General features: G+C 34.7%; 1 protein-coding gene across 5 annotated transcripts in view; it reads left to right on the top strand.

The window, feature by feature from the left end:
* Positions 1–27400, top strand: part of LOC105475933 (probable C-mannosyltransferase DPY19L2) — a 115633-nt gene that overhangs the window by 60577 nt on the left and 27656 nt on the right. For 4 of the 5 annotated variants that reach the window (XM_071095027.1, XM_071095025.1, XM_071095029.1 and 1 more), the window contains exons 12-16: positions 5991–6050; positions 13975–14055; positions 16360–16461; positions 18235–18306; positions 20233–20279. In XM_071095027.1, coding sequence (XP_070951128.1) covers positions 5991–6050; positions 13975–14055; positions 16360–16461; positions 18235–18306; positions 20233–20279 — 362 coding nt within the window. The remainder of the gene's footprint in view (positions 1–5990; positions 6051–13974; positions 14056–16359; positions 16462–18234; positions 18307–20232; positions 20280–27400) is intronic. The other variant, XM_071095026.1, reaches the window with a different exon arrangement.

Genomic DNA, 27400 nt, shown 5'->3' with positions numbered 1-27400 from the left:
TCTTGGGTCTCAAGAAGCCAGGGGATGATAGAATATCACATATCCAGTTGCCTTCTCCCAAAGTGTATGCATGAGAATTGCTATACTGCACCACACACATGATTATGAGAAATAAAGATTTTTTTGCATATCCTTCTTTCATTCTCTTCACCCATTTTTTTTTTTTACTAAATCTGTATCTATATTGTCAGAACATAGAGTACTGCATACTGTACTTTCTGCCTTATTAACCTTATTTCATGTTTTTATGTGAACAAATACATATTTATTTATCAGCAGTCTTTATGCCGTTATCTCCTAGTTATCTTGGTTATTTTAGTCTTGTTCTACAAGAGAGTTCCTTCAATTCTGATGTATTTGTCACAGTTTGTTTTGTCACCTTTTACTTGAAAGTTAAGTTGGCTCTGTGTAAAATTTTTGTCTCTTTCACTTTTACTTTTTCTTTCTTTCTTTTTTTTTTTTTTTTGAGACGGAGTTTTACTCTTGTTGCCCAGGCTGGAGTGCAATGGTGCCATCCTGACTCACTGCAACCTCCAACTCCTGGGTTCAAGAGATTCTCTTGCCTCAGCCTCCTGAGTAGCTGGGATTACAGGTGCCCACCACCATGCCCAGCTAATTTTTGTAATTTTAGTAGAGATGAGGTTCCACCATGTTGGCCAGGCTGGTCTCAAACTCCTAACCTCAGGTGATCTGCCCGCCTCTGCCTCCCAAAGTGCTGGGATTACAGGTATGAGCCACCATGCCCAGCTGTCTCTTTGAGTACTTGTTTTACTTCTGTCCAAAAGGGTTGCTAATTAAAAGTGTTAGAAGTTTGGATACATTATAAATGTATCACTTTCTCTTGAATACTTTTTATCTTATTTCTTTTTTTATTTCTAAAAGTTTCTTCTCTTCACCTTTCATAGCTCTTAAGGCACTATTATGATGATCATTTCCTCATATTCCTTCTAGCTTTTTGTGTCTGAAATTATTTTTGTTTTAATTCAAATTATTTGATTTCTGTCAGCTCATTTCTCAGTTTTTCTAATTTTGATTTGTGTCATTCTTTCACATATTTTAGTATTTTTAAATGCCTTATTTTAAATGGCTCATTTTGAAATGTAAGTTTTGTTTAATTATTCAGTCTTTCATCCTTAAGTAACGGTGTTAGCCATAGGATTTTTCAGAGAAGCCCTTTATCAGGTTGAAGGAGTTCCCTTCGGTTCAGTTTGCTGAGTTTTTTCAAAAATGAATTTTGAAGATATGATATAATCATATAGTTTCTCTTTTCTGTTTTGTTAATGTGCTGCATTATATTGGTTGATTTTCAAATGTTAAAGCATCTTTGCATTCCTTGAATCGACCTCACTTTGGTCATGCTGTATTATTATTTTTTGTTGGATACAGCTTTCTAAAATTGTGTTTATGATTTTGCACCTAAGTTCATGACAATAATTGGTTCATAGTTTTCTTATGACATCTTTGTCTTTTTTGGCTACATGACAATGCTGGCCTCATAAAATGAGTTATGAAGTGTTCTCTCTCCTCCAGAAGAATTTGGGTAAAATCATTATGATTTCTTCCCTAAATATTTGGTAGAATTTACCAATGAAACCATCTAGGACTTTCTTTGTAGGAATGTTTTTAACTACAAGTTCCATTTCATTAATAAGATATAAGGCTATTGATGTTATCCATTTCCTCTTGAGTGAACTTCGCTTGTATCTTTCAAGGAATTTTTAAATTTTATTTATGATGTCAAATTTATTGACAAAGGCATAATATTTTATATCTTTTATGTATCTATAGTATCTGTAGTGATAGTTCCTCTTTCATTCCTAGTATTAGATGTTTGTGTTCTATTTTTTTCTCTGATCAGTCTGGTTAGAGGTATATCAATTTTATTAATTTTCTCAAGGAACCAGCTTTTGGTTTCATTGATTTGCTCTACTGTTTTTGTTTTCTGTTTCATTGATTTATACTCGATCTTTATTGCCTCATTTCTTCTGCTTACTTTGGGTTTTGCTCTCCTTCTTTTCTAGTTTTTTTTTTTTTTTTAAGGTATAAAGCAAGGTCTTTGACTTGAGAACTTTCTTTATTTCTTTTTTTTTTTTTTAAACACAGGTGTTTAGTGCTATAAACTTTTCTCTAAGCACTGCTTTATCAGGATCCCACATATTTTGATAAAGTGCATTTTTAAATTTGTTTCATGTTATTGTCATACATTTTACTGAAACATATGATATAGAAATCTCAATGACTTTTTTTTATTTAAACAGTAAATTACCTTTTAAAAGTATTTGAAATTTTTAAAATGTTATATATTTACCCTGCAGTTACCATTTTCAGTGCCTTTTACTTGCGTACAGCCAGATTGACCTACTGTATTCCTGCTATCTGAAAGACCTCCTTTAACATTTCTTTTAGTGCAAATCACCTGGTCACCAAGTCTTTATTTTGCCTTCATTTTTGAAAGGTATGTTTCCTGGGTGTAGAATTGCAGGTTAACAGCAATTTTCTTTAAGAATTTAAAAGATGCTGCTTGACTTGTCTTGTTGTTTGCATTTTTTTCTTATGAAATCTGTTGACATCCCTGCGCTTTCATCTGTAAATAATATGTTACTTCTCTAGCTGTTCCCAGCTGGAGATAAGATTTTCTGTTTACCACTGATTTTGAGCAGTTTGTTTATATAATGTGCCTTACTATAGTTTTCTTTATGTTTCTTGTATTTAGGATTCATTGAAATTCTTAGATCTTTAGGTTTACAATTTTTATCAAATTTGGAAAAATTTTGGCCATTATTTCTTCAAATATTTTTTTGCCTCCCCACCTCACTTTCACTTAGGGACTCTCACTACATGCATAGTGGGCTGCTTGAAATTGTTCAGTGGTTCATGGAGTCTTTGTTTATTTTTGTTCTTTATTTAATTTTGGATAGTTACTATTGCTGTGTCTTCAAGAGTTCATTAGTTGTTTTTCTGCAGTATCTAACCTGTTGTTAATCACATCCAGTGTATTTCTCATTTAAGTCATTGTAGTTTTCATATCTAAAAGTTCATTTTGGATCTTTGAAGCATTTTTGTGTCTCTAGTTAAATGTTCTCTCTCTGTTACCACTTCTTCACCATGTGTAATACAGTTATAGTAACTGCCTCAGTGCCTCCACCTGCTAATTCTGTCGTCTGTGTCAGTTTCAATTAATTGTTTCTTCTCCTCATATCGGGGTTGTGTTTTCCTGAGTGTCTGCATGCTTGGCAATGTTTACTTGGATGCCAGGCTTTGTGAATTTTACCTTGTTAGCTGCTGGGTATTTTCTTATTCCTAGAGATATTCTTGAGCTTTTTTCTGTGATGAAGTTAAGCCACTTGAACATAGGCTGATCTTTCCGGGCCTTGCTTTTAAGATTTGTTAGCTGGAATTAAAGTACTGGTTAGTTTATGGCTAATATTGCTGCACTCAGAAGCAAACTCTTCCATGTAGACTACCTGATATGCCCTTTGGCTGCACCATTTTATATTCCCACCAACAATGCATAAGCATTCCAATTTTTCTACATTTTTGCCCAGACTTGTTACTTCTGGTTTTGTTTTGTTTCGTTTTGTTTTATAATGGCCATCCTAACAGGTTTGAGGTGGTATCTCATTGTGGTTTTGATTTACATTTCCCTAATGATTAGTGATGTTGAACACCATTTTAAATACCTGTTGGACATTTGTATTTTTTCTTTGGGGAAATGTTTATTCCCCAAAGAATTTAAACATTTTTGCTCATTATATATATATATATATATATATATATATATATATATATATAATATATATATATATATTTTGCTATATTCATCAGAAATACTGGCCTGTAGTTTTCTTGTAGTATCTTTTCCTGGATTTGGTATCAGAGTAATGCTGGCCTCATAAAATGTATATAGAAGTGTTCTCTTCAGTTTTTTGGAAGAACTTGAGAAGGATTGGTATGAATTCTTATTTAAATGTTTCACAGAATTCTCCAGTGAAGCCATCTGGTTTGAGGTTTTCCTTTGTTGAGAAAATTTTTATTACTGATTTACTCTCCTTATTAGTTATAGGTCTGTTGAGTTTTTTTGTGTGTTTTCATAAGTTACTCTTGGTAGGTTGTATGTTTCTAGAAATTTATTTCTTATAAGTTATCTAATTTGTTGGCATATAATTGTTCATCGTTGTCTCTATAATCTATTTTGCTTGGTATTTTGGTTTTTTAGGGTGAGAAAGTAAATGTGGTTCCTGTTATACAAACTTGGACAGAAGCAGAAGTTTCATTCTGATTGATTTTAGTTACTTTGGGTGAAACATTACCATATTTCAATGAGGACTATATTTATATATATATAAAATTATACTCAGAAAATATTCCCCACTATTCCTTCCAGCCCATTCTCTCCACCTTTCTTTTCACCCTGTTACTGCCTATTCCCTATAAGAAAGAAATCTCATTAGTTTTTTAGCTGACCCATTTAGTTGGGCTTTTTTGAGTTCTAGTAACTGTTATATGTATATTTTTTACATCTCTTCTTATATTAAAGATAGTCTTTTGCACTTTTTTTTTTTTTTCATTTAACAACCTATCCTGGATATCAGTTCATAGAGATTTTCCTCATTCTTTCTGGTGGTTTCCTAGTATTCTACTGTGGATTTACTGTCATTCAGTCACTCTCCTATGTCTGGGCATTTAGGTTGTTGCCTAACTTTTGCATTTACAAACAATGTTGCAATGAATAATCTGATACATTTATATTTTCCTATTGGAAGTTTAATAATCCTGGCTCACTTTGGGAATTTCTACACCAACTAAATGATACAAAATTTGAACCCAAATCTAAATAATATGCAAGTCCAAGAATTCAGTTTCTCATGAGAGCACTGTTTTCACCCCAAACTTGGGAATAAACAAATAACCTATCAACTCGTAGAGACGGTAGGTGAAGTATTTCTAGTCACTGTGTGTCTTAGTCAGTTTGGGTTGTTATAACAAAAGTACCACAGACAGGATGCTTAAACAACAGGAATTTATTTCTCACGGTTCTAGAGGCTGAGCAGTTCAAAATCAAGGTGCTGACTGATTTGGTTCTTGGTGAAAGCCCTTTTGGTGGTTTGCAGACAGAAGCCTTTTTGCTGTGTCCTCACACGGTAGAGAGAGACATCAACTCTCTAGTCTTGTAATACGGGCACCCTAATCCCATTTAGGAGGGTTTCACCCTCATGACTCAGTTACTTCCCAGAGGCCCACCCTCCAAACACCATCACATGGGGGATTATAAAGATTCAGTCTATGAATTTGAGGTGGAAACAAATACTCAGTCCATAGCACTGCAGGTATAGTTTTTGAGGACCCTAGCTTTATGTGTTAGTCTCAATTCCAACTTCTTACCTTTCATAGACCCAAGGCCTCTTCTGCTGCCCTCCCCTTTACAATACAAGCCTGTAGTTGTAACCTTATTCTACAGGCCTTTATAAAGACTGCCAGGGGTGGTGGTTATCTGCTAATTAATATTGTATTTTTTAAAATTCATCTTTTTTTCTAGCATCACAAGTTCCTTCTCTTTCACATCAGTAAACATTTTTTAAACATGTTTAAATACTTTATTTGGCAGTTTAGAGAGGAAGGATTTTCATGTTAGTTTAGTTCACTAATGTTGCTGGATAACTCACATACAGACTTGCATGGATGCTGTCATATGCTCATATACCATTTACCTTTGTAGAGGAATTATCCTGCAGAAAACGGCCAGGGTATCTAAGTGAAGAAATAACTTGATTCAAGAGGCAGCTTTTTGACACCCAAACCATTTAAGTCTCACCTCAAGGAAATTTGCCATGTCCAAAATTTAAAATCAACAGTTAAGGAGGAAAATGGCTGGTGATAGCTGAGATGGAACAGGGTGGCTATGTAATTTTTGAAATGTACCATTTATACAAAATATAAATGTTAATTATATTGTATTGAATTGTTTCATTTTTCCCTTGTGTGCATTTTAGGCAATAATTCTAAAGAGAAATGAAATTCTAAAACTGGGAGTATCTAAACTCAACTTTTGGGTAAGATTCAATGTTTTTAATGCAGTTTATTTAAATTCTACTTTTTATTTCTATAAACTGAACACAGTTAATAATCTTTAAAATGCTAATGATTTATAGCCAATAAATAGCTACTGACTTAAAAATAGCTACTATCTAAGGTAGATAGATACATAAGGAAATAGTCCTTAGCAAGGACTAGAAATCAAATAGCTACTATCTAAGGTAGATAGATACGTAAGGAAATAGTCCTTAGCAAGGACTAGAAATCATTTTCAAGAAGGTAGCACACATATTTCACAACTCACTTCCAGGCCACTCTTCCTTTATGTTTCATCCTGCTATATCCACACAGCCTTGCTTTTAAAAATGTGTTTGTCTTGAGTTTCTCTGTTTAGCTTCAATTAACCTTCCCTTCAAAATAATTCGTTTGTAGTTTCTTTCCAGCTTTCTCCTTTTCTTTCCTCTGCATCTATCCATCATCTATCTCTCTTTCCTTCTGCTTCCAACTTTAGACTCTATTACTTTCGTCCTTTTAACATTTTCCTTCCAGTCTCCCAGCCCCTTCTAATTTGAACTCAGCCACTACCTAATCTTTGTTTGGCTTCTTCCCAAATATGGAGATGGATGGCCCATATTACCTCTATGGTTTCCTAGTAAAATAAGTTATTAGGCAGGTAGTGCAACTCCTAAATTCTCTTAATATGAGACAGACGATATTCTTTTTCTCTGGTCTGTGATGTACTTCCATTAAAAAATAAACCCTGGGCCACACACAGTGGCTCACGCCTGTAATCACAGCACTTTGGGAGGCCAACACGGACAGAGAGCTTCAGCCCAGGAGTTTGAGACCAGCCTGGGCAACATGGCAAAACCCCATCTCTACAAAAAATAGAAAAACTAGTTGGGCATGGTGGCGTGATCCTGTGATCCCAACTACTCAGGAGGCTGAGGTGGGAGGATTGCTTGAGCCCAGGATGGTTACAGTGAGCCATGATCACCCCACTGCACTCCATGCTGGGCGACAGCAGAAATGAACTGTTATGTTTACATGTTATATATTGAGAGGATAAGTCTGGAAATGTTACAAGTTGAGGAAGGAACCCACAATACAAGAGAACAAAATGGAAGGAGTTGCTGTTTTCTCCTTGTTGGAGGCATTCTTCCATCCTTTATGGTGAAAATATAGAAAGATTTGTCCACTAAGTTGTTGAATGAATGATATGATGCTTTCTTTGTCTTTTTAATTGGTTCTACCAATTTGACTCTTTACCCAGGCCACCTGTCTTAGGCATGCAGGCTTTGTAGAAATTCACATATCGACATTACACTTGTAATATATAATTCTTTCACTTCCGAAAAATTGAGCAATTTAATAACTCAAATCAAAAGAAGGTCAGAATTTCAGTTGCAAACTATTGAAAAATGACAATAAATAGAAGAGTGTCCATAAACATCAAAAATATTCTGCCAAGGCTGCACTCAAAGGAACATTTGCTGTCTTCATGTTCAACAACATTTTCAGTAGTAGACTGGAAAGAACATGAATTGACTAAGTTTTAAATTCAAGAATATCAAAGAAACAAAAAATCTAAGGAGGGAAAAGTTGAGATTTAACCAAGTGTTCAGCTTACATGTTTTTAAGCCTCCCTAGGTATGATTTTCTGTTTTTAGCTCTGTATATCTTTGGCAAAAATAAGTATTTATTACACACAACCCAAACAAGGTATTTTTAGATCTAAGTGATTCACTTTAGAGTTTAACGTCAATAGAAGCAAATTCACTGTTTAATGGGAGACTCCAGTTTTTGGTGGCAAGGTAATTATTGAATTGAGCTCATGCTGAAATTTACAAAGGAGAACTTTGTATGTGCCGTGAGGCATGAGAATCATTACAGGAAGGGAAATGGAACCTCCAAGATAATCTAAAGCTCAGTACTAAGGCCAGATAAGGATAGTATGAAAAAGGATATTCTTACTTGCGAGCATAGATTCAAAATTTCACTTAGATTAAAAACATTCCTTACACGCAAAAGTATAAAAGATTAGTAACTCAAGAACAGCCATCTATATGATAAAGATAATCCACTTGTGATAAATCTGACTTATTCTAGGAATCCAAAGATGTTTCTGGAAAATCCAAGAATGTAAATTATCACACTAACAGATTAAAAGAGAAAAATATCTTATGTTCATCCCATTAGATGCAGAAAATAAAATTGATAAAATTGAACACCCATTTATAAAGAAAACATTTAACACAATATAAATAACAGTTTTCTTAACCCAGTAAAATTCTTTAGCAGTCATTAGTCTTACTGATGATAAGGTATTTAGAGTGTTCTGTATAAAATCAAGATAAAGATAAATGTGCTTTTTCACATTTTATTAAAGGTCCAAACTAGCCTAGTAATGCAAGAAAAGTAAATAATAGGAAAAGGAAAGAAACTGAAGGAAGCAAAATTTATTATCGTATCAATATTTACCTAGAAAGAATAAAATAATTGACAGACAAAAATTATTAGAAATTAGAAGAATTCAATACCATGGCTAGATATGTTTAATATTCAAAAATCAATTGCATTTCTATTCTTTGGCAACAAACAGAAAACATTTTTTTAAAAATATGCCTTATGTATTAGGAAGAAAAATGCATAGGATCTGAATGAATCTAACAAAATACATGCAGTATTTGTATTGGGAAATTTATTTAAAATTTTTAAGATATAAATAGAAAAATAAAACACATCTATATGTATGAAGATTCATGTAATGCAGTTCTCCGCCGTTGATGTTCAGATTCAAAGCAATTTCAGCAAGATTGTCTTGCAGGTCACTGTTCACTAAATGATGCTGGAATAGTCTATATGAGAAAAACCGTATGTTATACACAAATATCAGTTCCAGGCCTAGCCGTTTTGAATGTTCCTAAGCTGGATGTCTTTTTGACATGTCATTATAAATTTATAATGCTCCAGTCTTTTCTTGATTTTCCTTGTGCTAGCCTTGGAATCAGCCATTTTTTCCTAGGAGCCCTGGTTCCTTTTAGAGGAGAATGGTATTTGGACACAAGGCCTGAGTGGTATGTGCACTCGTTACTACCAGTGTGTCCTTGTTTCTAGGCCCTTTCACTGCACATATGTGCACACGTGTGTGTGTATGAAATCATGATTTCATAACTATAGCTCCAAACCCAGCCCAATGCTATAGAAAGGCAGCCTAGTTAGGTACCTCAGAACTCACAGAAAAACACCACAAGCTGCCATCTCCTGAAACTCCATCCAGTGGCAGAAGACACTCAGAAAGAGGGTCCAGGGAAATGCTCTCCATCCTGTGGGTCTGGTATCTACTGTTCCCTCCAGGGAGGCTGCCCATGCAGGTAGCAGCAGCAGGGATCTAATAGGTGCCCTGCTCGGACTAGGCAGCCCAGGAAAGAGCCCTCTGCCTCTGCCAACTCACTACCCCACAATCCTGGTGTCTCTCACCCTTCACCTCATGGCAACAGAACTTGGGAAGTACATTCTTCCTGCATCAGCAGCATGATTTGGGGCAGAGACAGAGTACCAGGGCACCAGATGAATTGAGCTGACCAGAATAGCACTAGCACTGCAAAGGCTCTGAACACTAAATGTCATTGTAACTATAGCACACAGAAGTAGGCCAGGACTTGCATGATAAACCTAAAAACAAAGTGACTGTCTGCTGAAATAGAAATTTAAAATAGGATCCACAGTCTCTAACATAATATAAAAAATGTACTGGATACAATAGAAAAACCACTCATCATAAGCAAGAATGGAGAAAATAACAACTTGAATGAGAAAAGACAATCAACAGATGTCAACACTGAGATGAATAGGATGTAGGGATTATTTGACAAGGGTTTTAAAGCAGTCATCATACAAACACTTCAATGAGCAGTTTTAAATACTCTGGAAGCAAATGAAAAGACTATAAAATCTTACCAAATAATTTTTTTTTTAAAGAACAACTTGGTGATTATAGAACTGAAAAATACAATAACAAATTAAAATTCAGTAAATGGAGTTGGTGGCAGAGTGAATATTATATTACAGAGGAAGCAATCAGTGCTCTTGAAGATAGAACAATAGAAATCTCCCAATCTAAATTGAGAGAAAATCACAGGAAAAAGGACAGAGCCTCCGGGACCTATGGTGTAGTAACAAAAGATCTAATATTTGTATCATCAAAATTTCAGAAGAAATTGAAAAAGAGAGTGGGAGGCCAAACAGTATTTTAAGAAGTAATTGGTAAAAGCTCCCCAAATTTGGTGAAAGACACACCTGCAGAGTGAAGACACTGAGCGATTCCCAAGTAAGACAAACCCAGAGAAATCCATGCCAAGATACACTATAAGTTGACTTTTAAAACTAAAAGAAAAAAATCTTGAAAGTAGGTACGGAGAAATGACACATCACCTACAGGGCAAAACTGACTTGAATTGTAGCAGACTTCTCATGTGAAACTAGGGAGGCCAGAAGGTTGTGGCAGAACACTTGTCAAGATGAATTACATATCCAGTGGATGTTTCCTTTAGGAATGAAGGGGAAATAGACATTCTCCAATCAAGGAAAATTAAGATAATTTGTGGCTAGCAGCAAACCTTAAAGAATGGTTAATTGAAGTTCTTTTGTCAGGTTTGTTGAAGACCAGATGGTTGTAGATACGTGGTTTTATTTCTGAGTTCTCTATTCTCTTCCATTCATTGATGTGCCTGTTTGTACAAGTACCATGCTGTTTTGGTTACTGTAGCCTTGTAATATAGTTTGAAGTCAGGAAGCCTGAGGCCTCCAGGTTGGTTCTTTTTGCTTAGGATTGTCTTGGCTATATGAGCTCTTTTTTGATAGCGTGGAATCAACCCAAATGCCCGTGAATGATAGACTGGATAAAGAAAACGTGATACATATACACCATGGGATATTATGCAGTCATAAAAAGAAATGAGATCACGCTCTTGGCAGGGACATGGATGGAGCTGGAAGCCGTTATTCTCAGCAAACTAATGTAGAAACAGAAAACCAAACACTGCATGTTCTCACTTATAAGTGGGAGCTGAACACCGAGTACACATGGACACAGGGAGGGGAACAACACACACTGGGGCTTGTCAGGGGAGGGTGGGGGAGAGAGAGCGTCAGGAAAAATAGCTAATGAATGCTGGGCTTAATACCTAGGTAATGGGGCAGCAAACCACCAAGGCACATGTTTACCTATGTAACAAACATGCACATCCTGCACAGGTACCCTGGAACTTAAAATTTAAAAAGTTCTGGAAACGAAAAGGAAATGCAAGAAGGAATCCTAGAATATAGGGAAGAAATATAAAACAGCAAAATAGATACACAGAGGGGTAGATATAATAGACTATTCTTCTCATGAGTATTTCCTTTTGTGTACTTTTTTTGCTTTATTTTGTTATTCTTTATTTAGATTTTTAAGTCAAGGATTTAATTCATTTATTTTCACTCTTTCATTTTTATTGATAAAGCTTTTGAGGCCATGAGTTTGTTTCTTATCCTTGCTTTAAATGTCTTCCTTAGTTTCCATATGGAAATGGTATTTGCCTGCCATGCTGCTGCCATCATTCTATTTTTCACCTTTCTGAATCTGTTTTTGTTTGTCTTCCCCGTGTAGCATAAGTTGAGTCTGTCTTTGCTTTGTGAGATAATGTGAAAACCTTTGTTGTTAAGTTTTATGTGTATTTGACTATATTTGCTTTGTTTCTGTATATGATTCTCTTTTATTTTAAACTTTTTGTATTTAGGAAGGTTACTATTCCTCAATTGTCGCATATTTGAAACTTTTTTTATAACGTCCATACTTGAATGACAGATTAGCTAGATATAAAATCCTTGGTTCTCACTTTTTAAAGTTTCTTAAAAATGCCTCTACACTACTGCTTTGGTTTATATGTTTTTTTTTAACAAGTCTGATGCTAGCCAAATTCTCCTGTCCCTTATAAATTATGTGACTTTTGTGCCTGGAGGTTCTGAGGAATTTTTCTTCATTTTTCATCATTCTACTGAAAGATGTCTTGAGTTAGTTTACCATACCAGATTAATTTTTTCCAGTACCCCCTGGATCCTTTCCAAATGCCGATTCCGGTCTTTTTTTATTTCTGGAAAGTTTCCTTGGATTATAATTTAAACACTAGTTTTGATTCATTGCTCTGGTTTTCTTTTTCAGGCGCTCCAGTTGTAAGTATGTGCCTTTCTTCCATTTCTGCCACGTTCTCTGTTCCTTCTCACTTCTTTCTCTGGTATCATTTTCATTCTTCATCATTGTTTTAGTGCCTTTACTTCAATTCCTTCATTAACTTATTTGAATTTCTTTTTATCATCTTGTGATTTAGTTTTTATTTTTTTGATGATAATCTCCTTTTCTTCCATTCCCTTTCTATGTCTAATAAACTATTTCTTTCTGCTTTTTTCCCCATTTCTGTTCTTGGTTTTTGAATTTCTTGTTTAAATTGCTTTTTTAATATTTCTGAATGCTTGTTTGAGGATATTTAATTCAACTTTTAATTCTGCATAATTTTCTTCTGCTTTGTGAGATTTTATTGTTCAGTGGTGTGGATTTCATTAACTGAAATATTTGACTTTCATGTTTGTTATCTTCTTAAAGAAGCTTTGGATATTTATATAGGCATTTTTTCATCTATTAATTATTTTGTGTTTTCTAGTCCAAGTGCAAACCTCTTCTGAGAATGTAGCATAGTGTGATTTTTTTCAGTGAATAACTTTTTTCTTTTTTTGTGTGTGTAATGGCAGTAGTGATGGATAGTCTTTTGGTTTGGGTTCTCGTTTTTCCTGCTGGATACTTTTTCCTTCTTGCACTCCCCTTTTTTATCCTCCTTTCTTTCCAGAAATGATGACTTTCTGACATCAGTGTTTTTGTCCCTACTCACTCTTAGGCCCTGCTCTGTACTCCCATTTACCAATCTCCCAGGGCTCTTTTTACACATAGGGTGGACTTTTCTCTTTCTTGGGTTTTTTTAGTTCCAATTTTGACCCCTGTCTTTCCTTTCTTCTTTATCCTTTTGTGGGTCTCCCCTCATTCTCTGCAAAGGCTTAGGTCAGGGACTTGAGGTATAACTCTATATGTTCGTTGCTTCCTTTTCGATTCATAGGTAATATGAAGTTTGTGCTGTTACCTTTTCTCCATATATGAGGTTGTATTGTTCTACTTGGTTGATATATACAAAGATTTGAATTTAGGCTGCTGTAACTTTCCCCAGTTTAACCAGAAGTGCACAATTGTTCCCTTTTTAATCAAGGCTAGTCAAAAAATCAACAATAACACAGAAGCCTCATTGCCATTCTAGTTCATATTCCTGTTTCTTAAAGGAAAGCTTAAGTTTTCACATTTCAAACTTATTTCTTGAAGATAGGCTCATATATTTCCACAGAAGTGGTAGAAGAACTTTTAAGGTAGTGTTTTAAAAAATGGATTTTCAGCTGAGAAATAATGTTTGGAAACAAACACATAAACACTCCCTTTTCTTAACAGAAATCAAAAGGAAGTAACCTTTTAAAACTTCCTTTAGATTTAGGATATGTATAAGCAGCCACTTTTCTGACGCACACGGGGTTTTCTCTTTGTTCAAATCCTCCCTCCCTCTGTCTCTGTATGGGAAGCTATTTTCTTTTTCCTTCTTTCATTCTTACCTATTAACCTTTCACTCCGTAAGACAAAAAAAAAAAATTAGGATATGTAGAATTCTAATGTTGCTATATATTTTATACCAGTGTCATCAGTTTTAATTCTTTGCTTTTAAACAAGATTTTCCAAAGGAACTTTTTAAAAAAACTCACCATTTATACCTCACATAATTAAAATTTTTATATGTCATTTATAGATATAATTGAATACTTTAACTGGGTGATTTGTAGTTTTAAATACTGGACTTCTCTTTTATTTTCTAGCTAATTCAAGGTAGTGCCTGGTGGTTTGGAACAATCATTTTGAAATTTCTGACATCCAAAATCTTAGGCGTTTCAGACCACGTAAGTACTTTTTAGTTAAAAACATGAAAGTTCTTATAAATATGCAGCTTAATGAAAACTTTGAAACCATCTATTCTTACCTCTTCATTTTACAGAGGTTAAGCATCTTCTCTAAGGTCTTTAGACGAGTTACTGGCAGAGTCAATAATAAAATCTTGCAGTTCAGTGATCTTTGCAACCCACTAAAAAGAAAGAATATTCATCAATGCTGACTTGGCCTTTCAGGAAAAAAATACTAATAGTTTGTTAAGTAGTTATTTGTTTATATTTCAGTAAAAATACAAATAATTAGTTGTTTACATCGTAAGTTATCCATTTATTGCAGATGTTAACATATGGGAGACTGTCTTCAGCTTTGAAAACATAGAACTCTTAAAATCTCAGTATTGTTTTATTTATTTGTAACTGTGGACTAAAATCAATGTATGATTTGATGTTTTAAGGCCTTTCTTGTTATATAAAAAGAGAATGTTAAAAAATTTTGATCTTTTCATTTTCTAGGAAATACATGCAGAGCATTTCTCTCTCATGTGGTATTTCTGTTTGTTAATGTCTTAAAGAGTAGCCCTTTTCAAGGCCTAAGTCCCTGCTTAACTAACTGGTTTGGGGAATAGAAAACAATGCATGAATCTACTTTTTATTTCTAGCACTTTCTGTTTAGAAATAAGCATACATGAGTATATCATACAATAATCAATTTTGAAATTTACCTCATTTAATGCTATCCAGTTAGGGCCCTGTTTGGTGCTGAAATTATGTACTTTGGCAAGGGTTTATAGTATTACTTCTCTAAAAGGTCAAATGCTATCTCTATGCAATATAACATGCAACATGTTTATATTACATAAAATTTCTAAATGTAAGTGTATGCCATTTATTGCTAGCTTTGCATGGTGGTTTATTAGTTTATTTGTTGCTGCTGTTTTCTGGTATGTCTGACACATTTCCCCATTCTCCTTTCCTTTTTATTGTTTTTAACTTCATTATATATGTCTTATGATAAACTTTATTTAGATCTTCTAAGTTATTTATTTATTTAAGTTTATTCATGATTATGTTTCTTGACTTACTTCACACTTACTTCACATTGACCCCCAGCTCTTTACAAATCTGTTTTTTTTTTTTTTTTTTGAAACACAGTCTCACTCTGTCACCCAGGCTGGAGTGCAGTGGCCAATCCTGGGTCACTGCAGCCTCCACCTCCTGGGCTCAAGCGATTCTCGTACCTCAGCTTCCTGAGTAGCTGAGATTATAGGCACGTGCCACCACGCCTGGCTAATTTTTGTATTATTAGTAGAGATGGGGTTCCAGCATGTTGGCCAGCCTGGTCTCAAACTCCTGACCTCAAGCGATCTGCCTGCCTTGGCCTCCCAAAGTGCTGGGATTACAGGTGTGAACCACCACGCCTGCCTTACAAATTAAAAAAAAAAAAAATACGAACACACTTCCTTGGTAGTCCTGAGTGACTTCCTTTATGTGACAGTTATGAGGAAGACCTGAAATTATAGTGGTTTGGTTAAATTAACTGAATGAAAACCACTGATAATCATCAAACTTGTTATAAAATAATTCCTATCCCTATAAAATAATTTGAATTAAGAGTTTACTTGCCAAATATTTTCCTTTTTCTGGCCTTCTGAGGATGCTGTGGAAAAATAATTGTCTCACCAAAAGCAGGTTGTAAATAATCAGTAGAAAAATAGAAGTTCTGCATTGGGTTTGGTTGTTGGTATCTATTTTTAGCCTTGGAGATCAAATAGCTAAGTCAAAGATCAAAGTGGTATGTATAATTGTTGTAATTCTTATGAGGATCAGGTCTCATATTCAATGGTTTAAATATATGTCTGTGAAACATCAAGAAGTACCAAATATTGTAATCAGTCTGTGAGGCTTTGTGAAAATGACAGTGCACAGAAAGCTTGTGACCTACAATGTATGTTGAAAGAGGTTAAGTAAAATACTTTTTCATCATAAATTGTCGTATTATAAAGTATAATTAACTACATGATGGTTTCTTCTCAGCAGATATTTATTTTAGCTCACTCTTTATCATATTCTATTTTTTTCTGTCTTCTTTCTACTTTTCATTTTTCATGATATTTCTCTTTATTTTCAGTTATCTTGAGAAGTCAGCACATCGTATGTTTGGTTCACTGTAGTTTTTTGTTTTCTTAGTGGGATGTCTAAATACATTGGATTTATCTGCTCTCTAAACTTTGTTATTCTTACATCAATAAAGTATTACTGGCTATAGGCTATAATCATTTGTGTAATTTTAATTCATTTTACTTTATTTTCTCCCAGATTCGCCTGAGCGATCTTATAGCAGCCAGAATCTTAAGGTATACAGATTTTGATACTTTAATATACACCTGTGCTCCCGAATTTGACTTCATGGAAAAAGCGGTATGAATGTTTCTTTTCTCCTTCTCTACTAATAGGAGTTTTTGCTCTAGTTTTAATCTGAAACTCAAAATTTTTACTCAGAAACAGTCAACTTATTTTATTTTATTTTATTTTTTTACTGTAACTTTTGCTAATCTACCTTCCTCACTTGTTTTTTTGTCTGTTAAAAAAAAAAAGATAGCATCTATCTTATAGAGTTATTGATGATGGTTAAATGAGATAATCTGAGAAGAGTGTTTAACATACAATATGACCCATAATAATTACTATTACTACAAATCAATTTTAATAATCTAGGCCAATAAGAAATATGGGACCATTCAGGAAAAAGTCTCAATTCTTGTTTCTGTTTTTAAGAAATTCACTTTTATTACAGTTAACACCCCAAATATTATAACATTTTTAACAAGGTGTTACCAAGAAAGGTATGCTACTGATGAGTTTTAATGAACATATAAAAATTCATTTTAAATTATACAAATGCAAGGTATTCTTTTTAAAAAGTCCATGTTATAAAGCTTTAAAATATAGGCTGGATGTGGTGGTTCATCCCTGTAATCCCAGCACTTTGGGAGGCCAAGGCAGTTGGATCACTTGAGGTCAGGAGTTTGAGACCAGCCTGGCCAACATGGTGGTAACCCTATCTCTACTAAAAATATGAAAATTAGCCAGGCATGTTGGTGCATGCCTGTAGTCCCAGCCTGAGTAGGAGGCTGAGACAGAAGAATTGCTTGAACCCAGGAGGCGGAGATTGCAGTGAGCTGAGATCATGCCAATGCACTCCAACCTGGGTGACAGAGTGAGACTGTGTATCAAAAAAAAAAAAAAAAAAAAAATTGGCCTCTTTGTAGAATCATGGAACACAAGATCAGGAAGGGCTCTTAGAGACCATGCCATAAAGTTCTTTATTTGCAGACAAAGAAAAGCTTAAAAGATTTGCCTAAAGCACACACAAGCCAAGATTAGGACATGGATTCTAATCGATTCAAGAACTCTCAATCCAGGGCTCTTTCCTCTATCTGAAACTTAATTTTTTTCATAGAACATAACAAAGTTGCTACTGGATTGATTATTCCTTGTGTAGTCATTATGAATTCTGAATTAGTGGTAAATAATAAAATTTTACATTCTTCTCTTATCCATCCAACCAGTCATCCATTCATTCAAAAACTATTATTGACCACTAGTTATCCGTGAGGCAGTTTGCTATAGCACGACAAAGAGGAAAAGGAACTGGTTTCTTGCTTTTAAGAAGTGTGTAATTTAGTTACATGGTAAATTACTCCTTATCACAATAACAGGTCATCAGAATTAGTTAGCCAATGTTATTTCTGTATTTATTGATAGTTTTAGTAATTAACTTTGGTTAGCTTTCTTTCTTGTTAGCTCTAGTTTCACTAATGAAAATAATGGAGCTATGTAGTACAGAAAATTACAATGTAGGAAGGACCCAGGGATGGGTAAACACGTATTTTAAAACTTAGTATTATGTAAATTAAAAAAAGAAAAGAAAAAAATAGATATACCAATTCTAGTTGTATTAAAATAAGAAATTTTTCATTAAAATTTTGGAATACTTTTTATAAGTATTTTTGTAATTTTAATTATTTTATTAAGGCATGGAAGACAATAAATATATATACTGCTGGTGACAAAGAAATTTTACCTTTTACTTTTAAGGAATGTTATCATGGCACTTAGTTTGACATAGATGTTTACTAATTTAATGTAAAATTTGTAAGTAACTATTTTGAATAATTTGGTATATTTCAGACTCCGCTGAGATACACAAAGACATTATTGCTTCCAGTTGTCATGGTGATTACATGTTTTATCTTTAAAAAGGTATTTTTAAACAAATTATTATTTGTTTTTGGCATCAATATAAGGACTATAATAATGCAAATTGCTCAGAATTCTATGTTATTTTTAGGATGAACTCTTTCTAAAAGTTTGCTTTTTATTTAGATCTTTCATTATCGATCTTTTTATAAAAAGCCATGATAAAAGGTATTCTTATTTTTTCTTTCAAAAGATATATACCAGTCACCAGCTGTGTATTAAAGACTACATTAACATTGTAGGTACACCCAGACAAATAAAACGTGGCCACTCCTGTCTTGGAACTTACAGTCCTGGATTATTGGGGGTGGGGGTGCAAACATGAAGCAAATAATCGCACAAATGCCTAAAGAATTAAAATTTTTATAGGTGCTATGAAAGAAAAGTCCTTAACAACAACATTAGTATCTTTCAAATACAAAGCACGGTGAAGTCTTGATCTATTTTGAGTGGGCCTGCGTAGAAGAAATTTGTATAGCTAATTAAAAAATATTTTTCTACATGTTCACTGTTTCCATGACAGAAGAAAATAATATCTCAATAAAAGAGATAATCTTTAAAATACCAGTGGCAGGTTTTCTTGGTCTGGGTAGAGTTTATCTAAAAGCATGGTTAAAGACAGTGGGGTTTTATTTATTTATTTATTTATTTATTTATTTATTTATTTAGCAGTCTTGAGCCATCTTTATTTATATTATTTACAAGCTATCTTGTCTTAAGCCAGTATGTATTTATTTTATACTTTTAAGCAGATAGCAATGCAATTTCCCTACCACCATACCAGTTGTGTTCTTGTTGAAAGGAGTTTTCTGTATTTAAAGTCAAATTGCATATGTTCTGTATGTAGTTTTAGTTGCCACACTTCTCACTCCTTTGTTTACACATAGATGTGAATAATTTAAGAGTGAGAAAGGTATCTCCCTCAACATCTCTGTTGTTTTACCCTTGATCCAGTTCCCTGGGGACCACGTGGAAAGAGTCAAGATAAAGGAAACAAGGAGGAATGAGTAAAATGTGAGCAGGTTTACTGCCCTGCATCCTTTCGGCCCATGCTGGCTTAGAATGAAGATTTTCTCTACTGACCTGTTTCTTTTCCATCAAGGCAAAATGTCAAGTTATTCTTATAAGGCTCCACTTAGAGGGGCCAATGCACGAATTAACTATTCAGCAGAGAGTCAGCCAATGTGAGAGAAACTGATAGCTAGATCCGCAACTGCTATATTTAAAAAAATTAAGATCCAAGACTTATAAATACATTACTAGTCTTCAAACACACCACATCCTGAACTATGCATGTGCACTAGCAGGGGCATGTGCGTACACACACACACAAACACATGCACACACACGTCCCTGCAGCCACCCACGTTTCATACACACACACATGCACACGCACACACACACAGACATCCCTGCAGCTAGCCAAGTTTCATACACACATACTCAAATGTGCACACACACACACACACTCATCCCTGCAGCCAGCCAAGTTTCATACACACATACACACTTACACACACACACTAATCCCTGTAGCCGGCCAAGCTTCATACACACACACACAGACACACACACACTCTCTCTCTCTCTCACACACTCTCTCTCTCTCTCATCCCTGCAGCCAGCCAAGTTTCACTCCTTCCTTTCTGCTTTCTTATAAACTCTTCAGTCTTTATTTTTCCTATTGTGGCTTATTTTTCACCCCAAGGATACTTCTGATGGTCATTTAGTTTTCAATCATGTGAAGTCACTTCTCGGAAGGAGAAAAGGAAGGCATGTATAGTATGACCATCCTGTTCCTGAGGACTCTCTTAAACATCAAAAAATACTTCTTTCTTTGGTGGAGTGTTTACATTAATGAATCAATTTCTTTCTTTAAATATTGCAGTATTCCTTAGAAAAGTTTCATTGATTTGATTCTATTCACAGACTGTTCGTGATATTTCGTGTGTTTTAGCTACAAACATTTATCTAAGGTAATTATATCATCATTGTTTTTAAAACATACTGTATTCAATTATTAAATAACTTACTGTAACATTAATTTTTCAAATGAATATGCATTAAACTTTAGCATTATGATTAAGAAAGGAGATATGAACCAAACTTAAATGTTTTCTTAAAAATATTATTCTTACAGATTTCTTATATGTATTTGGACTTGTTTTGGAGATATTTATATTTGTGAACTAACTCAAAGTTTAAATTGATAAATTATAATATATCATTAGAATTTAAAGTCAGTAAGCTAAAGATTTATTTTTGGAATTCCTCCCTTCCTTCTCTCCTCTCCTCTCCTCTCCTTCCCTCTCCTCCCTTCTCCTCCCCTCTCCTCCCCTCTTCTCCCCTCTCCTCCCCTCTCCTCCTCTCTTCTCTCTTCTCTCTTCTTTCTTTTGACAGAGTCTTGGTCTGTCACCCAGGCTGGAGTGCAGTGGCATGATCTCTGCTCACTGCAGCCTGGACATCCTGGGCTCAAGCGATCATCACATCTCAGCTCTGCCAAGCAACTGGGACTACAGATGTGCATCACCATGCCCAGCTAATCTTTGTATTTTTTTGTAGAGAGGGGGTTTCACCATGTTGGTCAGGCTTTTCTTTTTCTTTCTTTTTTAACTTTCAGAGGGGATATAATTATTTGTGTTCCTGAATATTTATGAATTTTCTTCTAAATTTATGGTTAAAACTATTTATTGTAGAACATTTTTGGATGGTTTTAGTAATGTCACTAGCATAAGCAGATGCCAGCAAAATGTATCATATCAGTCACACATAAGTAAATTGCTACAGGACTCAAGAAGTAAATTGTGAAGAAAATTTCCTTCCGAGGGAAATATCTCAAATGACATGTTTTTTAATGTTCAACTTTTATTTTAGATATGGGGGCACATGTACAGGCTTGTTACATGGGTATATTGTACCCAGGTAGTGAGCATAGTACCTAATAGTAGTTTTCAAGTTACATTTTATATTTGTAAGTAGAATATTTGATTTTATTTTGTGACTTCTACTTTATAGAATCGTTTTAGATTTATAGAAAAATTGTGAAGACAGTAGAGAGAATTTCCCTGAACCCCATCCTCCATGCTTGTATTTTTAATAAACAGCTGTGTATGGTTGTCACAAGAGCTAATTAAGCTGTTAGATGCATCTGTTGAAATTGTTTCCAAAATAAAGGGGATGATAGACCCATTGTATATTGTTCTGGACAGATGGAGCCCAGGGAAATGTGTCTTGGCATTCTAAAAAAGAATGAATGGCAAACCCTGGACACTATTCCCATAAGGAGTGCATGAAGGGACTTGGGATATTTAATTGGATAATAGAAGATTGAAGGGTATGTGGCAACTGTCTTCATATATTGCAGAGGGTGTAATGTGGAAGCAACAGCTCGCAGAGGCCAGTGGATGGAAGATAATTACTCAGAATATGGAAGTCTTATGTACTGATTACATATTTGAAAGTGACAGGCCTGTTGTGTATGGGCAGAGGGTTCTGGGTTAAATCCCAAAAATAATAATAGCAGGGGCTAGTAGTAATACATTCTGAAAAACCAGTGTATCAAAAAGAGAGGGAATACTCCCTTCTCTTAGATCTGCTCCTCCAGGTGCTGACTGTAAGTAGCTTTGTATGTTTTATTTTAGAAAACACATATAGAAACACAGTATTTTTAAAAAATAGAATTGTAGTATTCTTCTTATCTGCAGCTTGTTACTTGTATTTAATAGTGTGTCTTGGGCCTCTGCCTTGATCTTCATTATACTTTATAATGGTCTTAGGATTTTATTGTTGACCATCATGTGTGACTGCCATGTGGTTAGCCTTTCCCATATCAATGAAAGTTTAGATTATATATAACTTTTGTCATAAAAAAACCAATGTTTTGAGGATTGAACATCCTGGTTCCTGTATCTTGGTATACTTATTCTAAGTATTTCTATAGTATAAAATATTTGAATTTGGACTGCTGATTATGAGGCTTGTATATTTTAGGATTTGATAAATACTGAGAAATAATAATGATGAGAGTGTCCATTTCCCTGCACCTCCACCAACATCGTTAGAAAGCTTTTAATTTTTTCTGATAGGTTAAAAACAGTTCATTTTATTGTATAAATTCTTTGTCAGTGGAGTTTTGCAGCTTTTCATGTGTTTATTTACTGTTTCTTTTTGACCTCTAAAAGTTGTTTTGTGGGCTTTTCTTTCTTTTCTTTTCTTTTTGTCTCACTGCTGCGTATGCAGTGGCACAATCTTGGCACACTGCAACATCTGCCTCCTGGGTTCAAGCGATTCTCCTGCTCCAGCCTCTGGAGTAGCTGGGATAACAGGTGCCCGTCACCACACCCAGCTAATTTTTGTACTTTTGGTAGAGACAGGGCTTTGCCATGTTGGCCAGGCTGGTCTCGAACTCCTGACCTCAAGTGATCTGGCCACCTCGGCCTCCCGAAGTGCGGGGATTGCAGGCATGAGCCACCGTGCCCGGCCATGTGTTATGTTTTTGCTTTTTCCATAGACATAACATTTTGTCTTTTATGTGTATTACATAGTTTCTTCCAAGATGTCAACTTATAGTTCATTTATGGTCTCTGCTTTGTAGAACTTCAAAATTTCTGTACAATCACTGTTATATAATTTTTTCTGGGTTCATATGCTGCTTAGAAACACTTCCCTACACCAAAAACATTAAAATATTTGTTCATATATTCTTTCATAATTTGCTATTTACATATAGGTGATTAATTATTCCTGCATTAATTTTGTGGTATAGCGACATAGAAGAGTCTACCTTTCCCCCCCAATGAGATATTGTCCCAACACAGTATTGCATAAATCTTTTTTCCGAATGTCAGTTTTTATCACTTATCAATTCTCATTGTATTTGAGTCTGTTTTAGATTGTCTCTTATATTGATCTCTTAGTTTATAGGAAAGGTGCTTTATTTTTTTCTTTTTTTGGCAACACATTTGTATCTAGCCACATTACCAAACTTTCTTTCTGGTTCTAATAGTTTTTCCATTGATGCCGTGGATTTTCTAGACAGGTTATCATATAATCTACAAATAGTAATAACTTTTTAATATTTATACTTCTCTATTTTCTTGTCTTGTGTTCTGGAAGCTAGAACTTCCAGAACAACTTTGAATTGCAGTGATAATGGGCTTGCTCTTATTTTGCTTCTGACTCTAAAGTGAAGAATGCCTTTATTGTCTCACTGTTTCATTTACTGTTAGTATATAATAGATAGCCTTTATTTCATTAAGAAAGTTTCCTTGGCCAGGCACGGTGGCTCACACCTGTGATCCCAGCATTTTGGGAGGCCGAGGTGGGCAGATCACGAGGTCAGGATATTGAGGCCATCCTGGCTAACACGGTGAAACCCCATCTCTACTAAAAATACAAAAAATTAGCCGGGCGTGGTGGTGGGCACCTGTAGTCCCAGCTACTCAGGAGGCTGAGGCAGGAGAATGGCGTGAACCCAGGAGGCAGAGGTTGCAGTGAGCCGAGATGGCACCACTGCACTCCAACCTGGGCAACAGAGTGAGACTCAATTTCAAAATAAATAAATAAATAGGAAAGTTTTCTTTTGGTTTATATAAACCAGGATAATTTTAAAAATTAAAAACAGATGTTGAAAGTGTATAATGTGTGAATTGTAACTCAATAAAGCAGTAAAAAATGAAGGTTAAATGTTTAAAAAATGGCTTTAAAAATATTTGGGGGATTATTATATATTTTTTCTCCTTATTAATAATTACACTTGTTTTTAAAATTGTGGTAAGAATGCTTAACATGTGATCTACCCTCTTAACAATTTTTTAGCTGTATAATACAGTATTGTGGACTCTAAATATAACATTCTATAGTCGATCTCTGGAACTTATTCATCTGGCTTAACTGAAACTTTAAGCCTGTTGATTAGTAACTCCCTATTTCCCCTCATTCCAGCTCCTGGTGACACCATTCCACTCTTTGGCTCTATGACATTGTCTATTTTAGATACCTCATATAAGTGGAATTGTGTATTATATATCTTGTGGGATTGGCTTATTTCAGTTAGCATAATGCCCTTCAGGTTCATCCATGCTGTCTCACATTGAAGAATTTCCTTCTTTTTTTTATAGGCTGAACAATATTCCATTGCTTATGTATGCTGCGTTTTTATTATTCATCTGTTGATGGACATTTAGTCGGTTTCCACATCTTGACTACTATGAATAGCACTGCAGTGAACATGAGAGTGCTAGTATCTTGTTGAGATTTTGATTTCAACTCTTTTGGATAAATACCTAGAAGTGGGATTACTGGATTTTATGGTAGTTCTACTTTTAATTTTTTAAAGTTTTTTTGGTGAACTTCCATCCTGTATTCCATAGCAGGTGCGTCATTTGTAATTCCACCTGTGCAAGGATTTCAATTTCTCTACATTCTTGCCAACACTAATTATCTTTTGTTTTTTGGATAATGTCTATCCTGACATGTACATTAGAGTTATAATCTTTCTGCTGGTAGAAGGTCTTGCTTCAATGGTGGTCTTGCTTCAAGTTTGCCACATTGATTGACTCTTCCTTTCGTGAAAAACTTCTTGGTAGCATACAATGCTGTTTGATAGCATTTTACCCACAGTAGAACTACTTTCAAAATTGGAGTCAGTCCTCTCAAACCCTGCCATGCTTCATCAACCAAGTTTATGTCATATTCTGAATCCTTTGTTTTCATTTCAACAATGTTCACAGCATGTTCACCAGGAGCAGATTCCATCTCAAGAAACCACTCTCTTTGCTTATCTATAAGAAGCAACTCCTCATCCATTCAAGTTTTATCATGAGATTGCAGCAATTCAGTCATGTCTTCAGGCTCCACTTTTAATTCTAGTTCTCTTGTTGTTTCCACCACATCTGCAGTGACTTCCTCTGCTGAAGTCTTGGACCCCTCAGAGTCACCCATGAGGGTTGGAATCATTTTTAATGTTATATGAGAAGAAAGCATTCTAAGAAAATAACATATAAAGTAGAAAATAAGTTGGAATCAACTGCTTCCCATCTCTTATTGATGTTAGTATTTTGACCTCCATCCATGAATCACAAATATCCTTAATGGCATCTAGAATGGTGAATCCTTTCCAGAGGTTTAAAATTTACCCAAATCCATCAGAGGAATCACTATCTATGACAGCTATAGCCTTATGAAATATATTTCTTAAATAATAAGACTTGAAAGTTGAAATGACTCGTTGATCCAGACTGCTTTCCTGCAACTTTAATCTCCTTGTCCATCTCTATCAGAACTCTTGGGTGACCAGCCGCATTGTCAATGAGCAATAATATTTTGAAAGGAATCTTTTTTTCTGGGAAGTGGGTCTCAAGAGTGGGTTTAAAATATTCAGTAAATCATGCTATGACAGATGTGCTGTCATCCGGGCTTGTTCCATTTGTAGAGTAGAGGCAGAGTAGATTTAGCATAATTCTGAAAAAAGGCCTCAGGATTTTCAAAGTGGTAAATGAACATTGGCTTCAACTGAAAGTCGCCAACTGCAGTAGTCCATAACAAGGTAATTCTGTTTTGGATTTTTCATAAAACCAGCTTTTGGTTTTATTTATTATATTTATGAAGGTTGTTCTCCATTTTATTAATCTCTGCTTATATTTTTATGTCCTTAGTTTTTCTTTTGGCGCACTTTTGTTGTTTTTCTGTGTTTAAAGTTCACATCATTTATTATCAATCATGATTGTGTCCTAGTAAATACATTTAAAGTCATAACTTTTTCTCTGAAGAAAATTCACACTGTATCCCATGATGTGTGTAGCATTACCATTAATGTTGATTTCTGTGTAGTCTGTGATTTGAGTTTTGGTCGTTTAATCCAAAATCAATTAGAAGAATGTCTTAAAATGTCTAACTAGTTTTAGGCCAGGTGCAGTGGCTCATGCCTGTAATCCCAGCACTTTGGGAGGCCAAGGTGGGCAGATCACGAGGTCAGGAGATTGAGACCATCCTGGCCAACACAGTGAAATGTCGTCTCTACTAAAAATACAAAAATTAGCCGGGTGTGGTGCCTGCACCTGTAGTCCCAGCTACTTGAGAGGCTGAGGCAGGAGAATCACTGGAACCCAGCAGTCGGAGGTTGCAGTGAGCCAAGATCGCCACTGCGCTCCAGCCTGGCAATGGAGCGAGACTCCGTCTCCAAAATAATAATAATTTTAAAAAATATCTAACTAGTTTCTTCTGTTGTATATTTTGCCTTTAAAATTAACTTGCTATTTATTGAGATGGATGTTCAGTTTTAGTAAATGCTCTGAGGATGTTTTAAATGTTCATTTCTAATTTGGGGGAAATTCAAAGTTGCATGTTATATTGTGTTGTTAACGTGCTATTCTAAATGGTCTAGTATACCAACTTATTTTTCTACTTTATCTGTTTTCTTAGAATGCTATCTTCACATACAACATTAAAAATGAATTTTTCAAAATTGTCTTGTAATTTTAATAGTGTTTGCTTTATATAGATAGTGCTGTTGTTCATTGCATGATTATTATAGGATTGTGCTTTTCATTATTATAAAGGATATTCTTTGCTTTACTTGGTGGTTTTTGCTGTAAATTTTTCTTTGTAGAAAATTAATATTGCCACATCTGCTTTCTTTTTTATAGATTTGCCTGGTTTACCCGTATTTATGCTTTTTTTAAAAACATTTTTATGACATTTTGGTGTAGGTATATTTCTCATTGTTAGATTTTTTTCTATTCAAATTTCTCTAATACTCATTTTCTAGTTGGTGAATTTAACCCATTTTCATATTAACTGTGATAACTGCTGTGTTTGTACTTCTTCCTGCCATCTGATTTTGTGTTTTCTATTCATCGTGCTTTTCAAAAATTATTTTCTTGATACTTACTGAATTGTTAGCTATATCCCATTTCTATATTTCCTGGTGATTTTTCTTAAATTATTAGCAAATATATTCATCTTGATATTAAGAATTCATCAGCATCTAAAACCTGTTACCACCAACAATAGTAGCTAACAGTTATTATTTCCTGTGTGTCTGATAGTATTTTAAGCTTCTTACCAGTTAACTCAGTAAATCCTCACAACTACCTTG

This window comes from Macaca nemestrina, chromosome 4 (assembly GCF_043159975.1).
Source record: "Macaca nemestrina isolate mMacNem1 chromosome 4, mMacNem.hap1, whole genome shotgun sequence".
Classification (NCBI taxonomy): Eukaryota; Metazoa; Chordata; class Mammalia; order Primates; family Cercopithecidae; genus Macaca; species Macaca nemestrina.
This window is presented reverse-complemented; position numbering and strand designations above follow the sequence as displayed.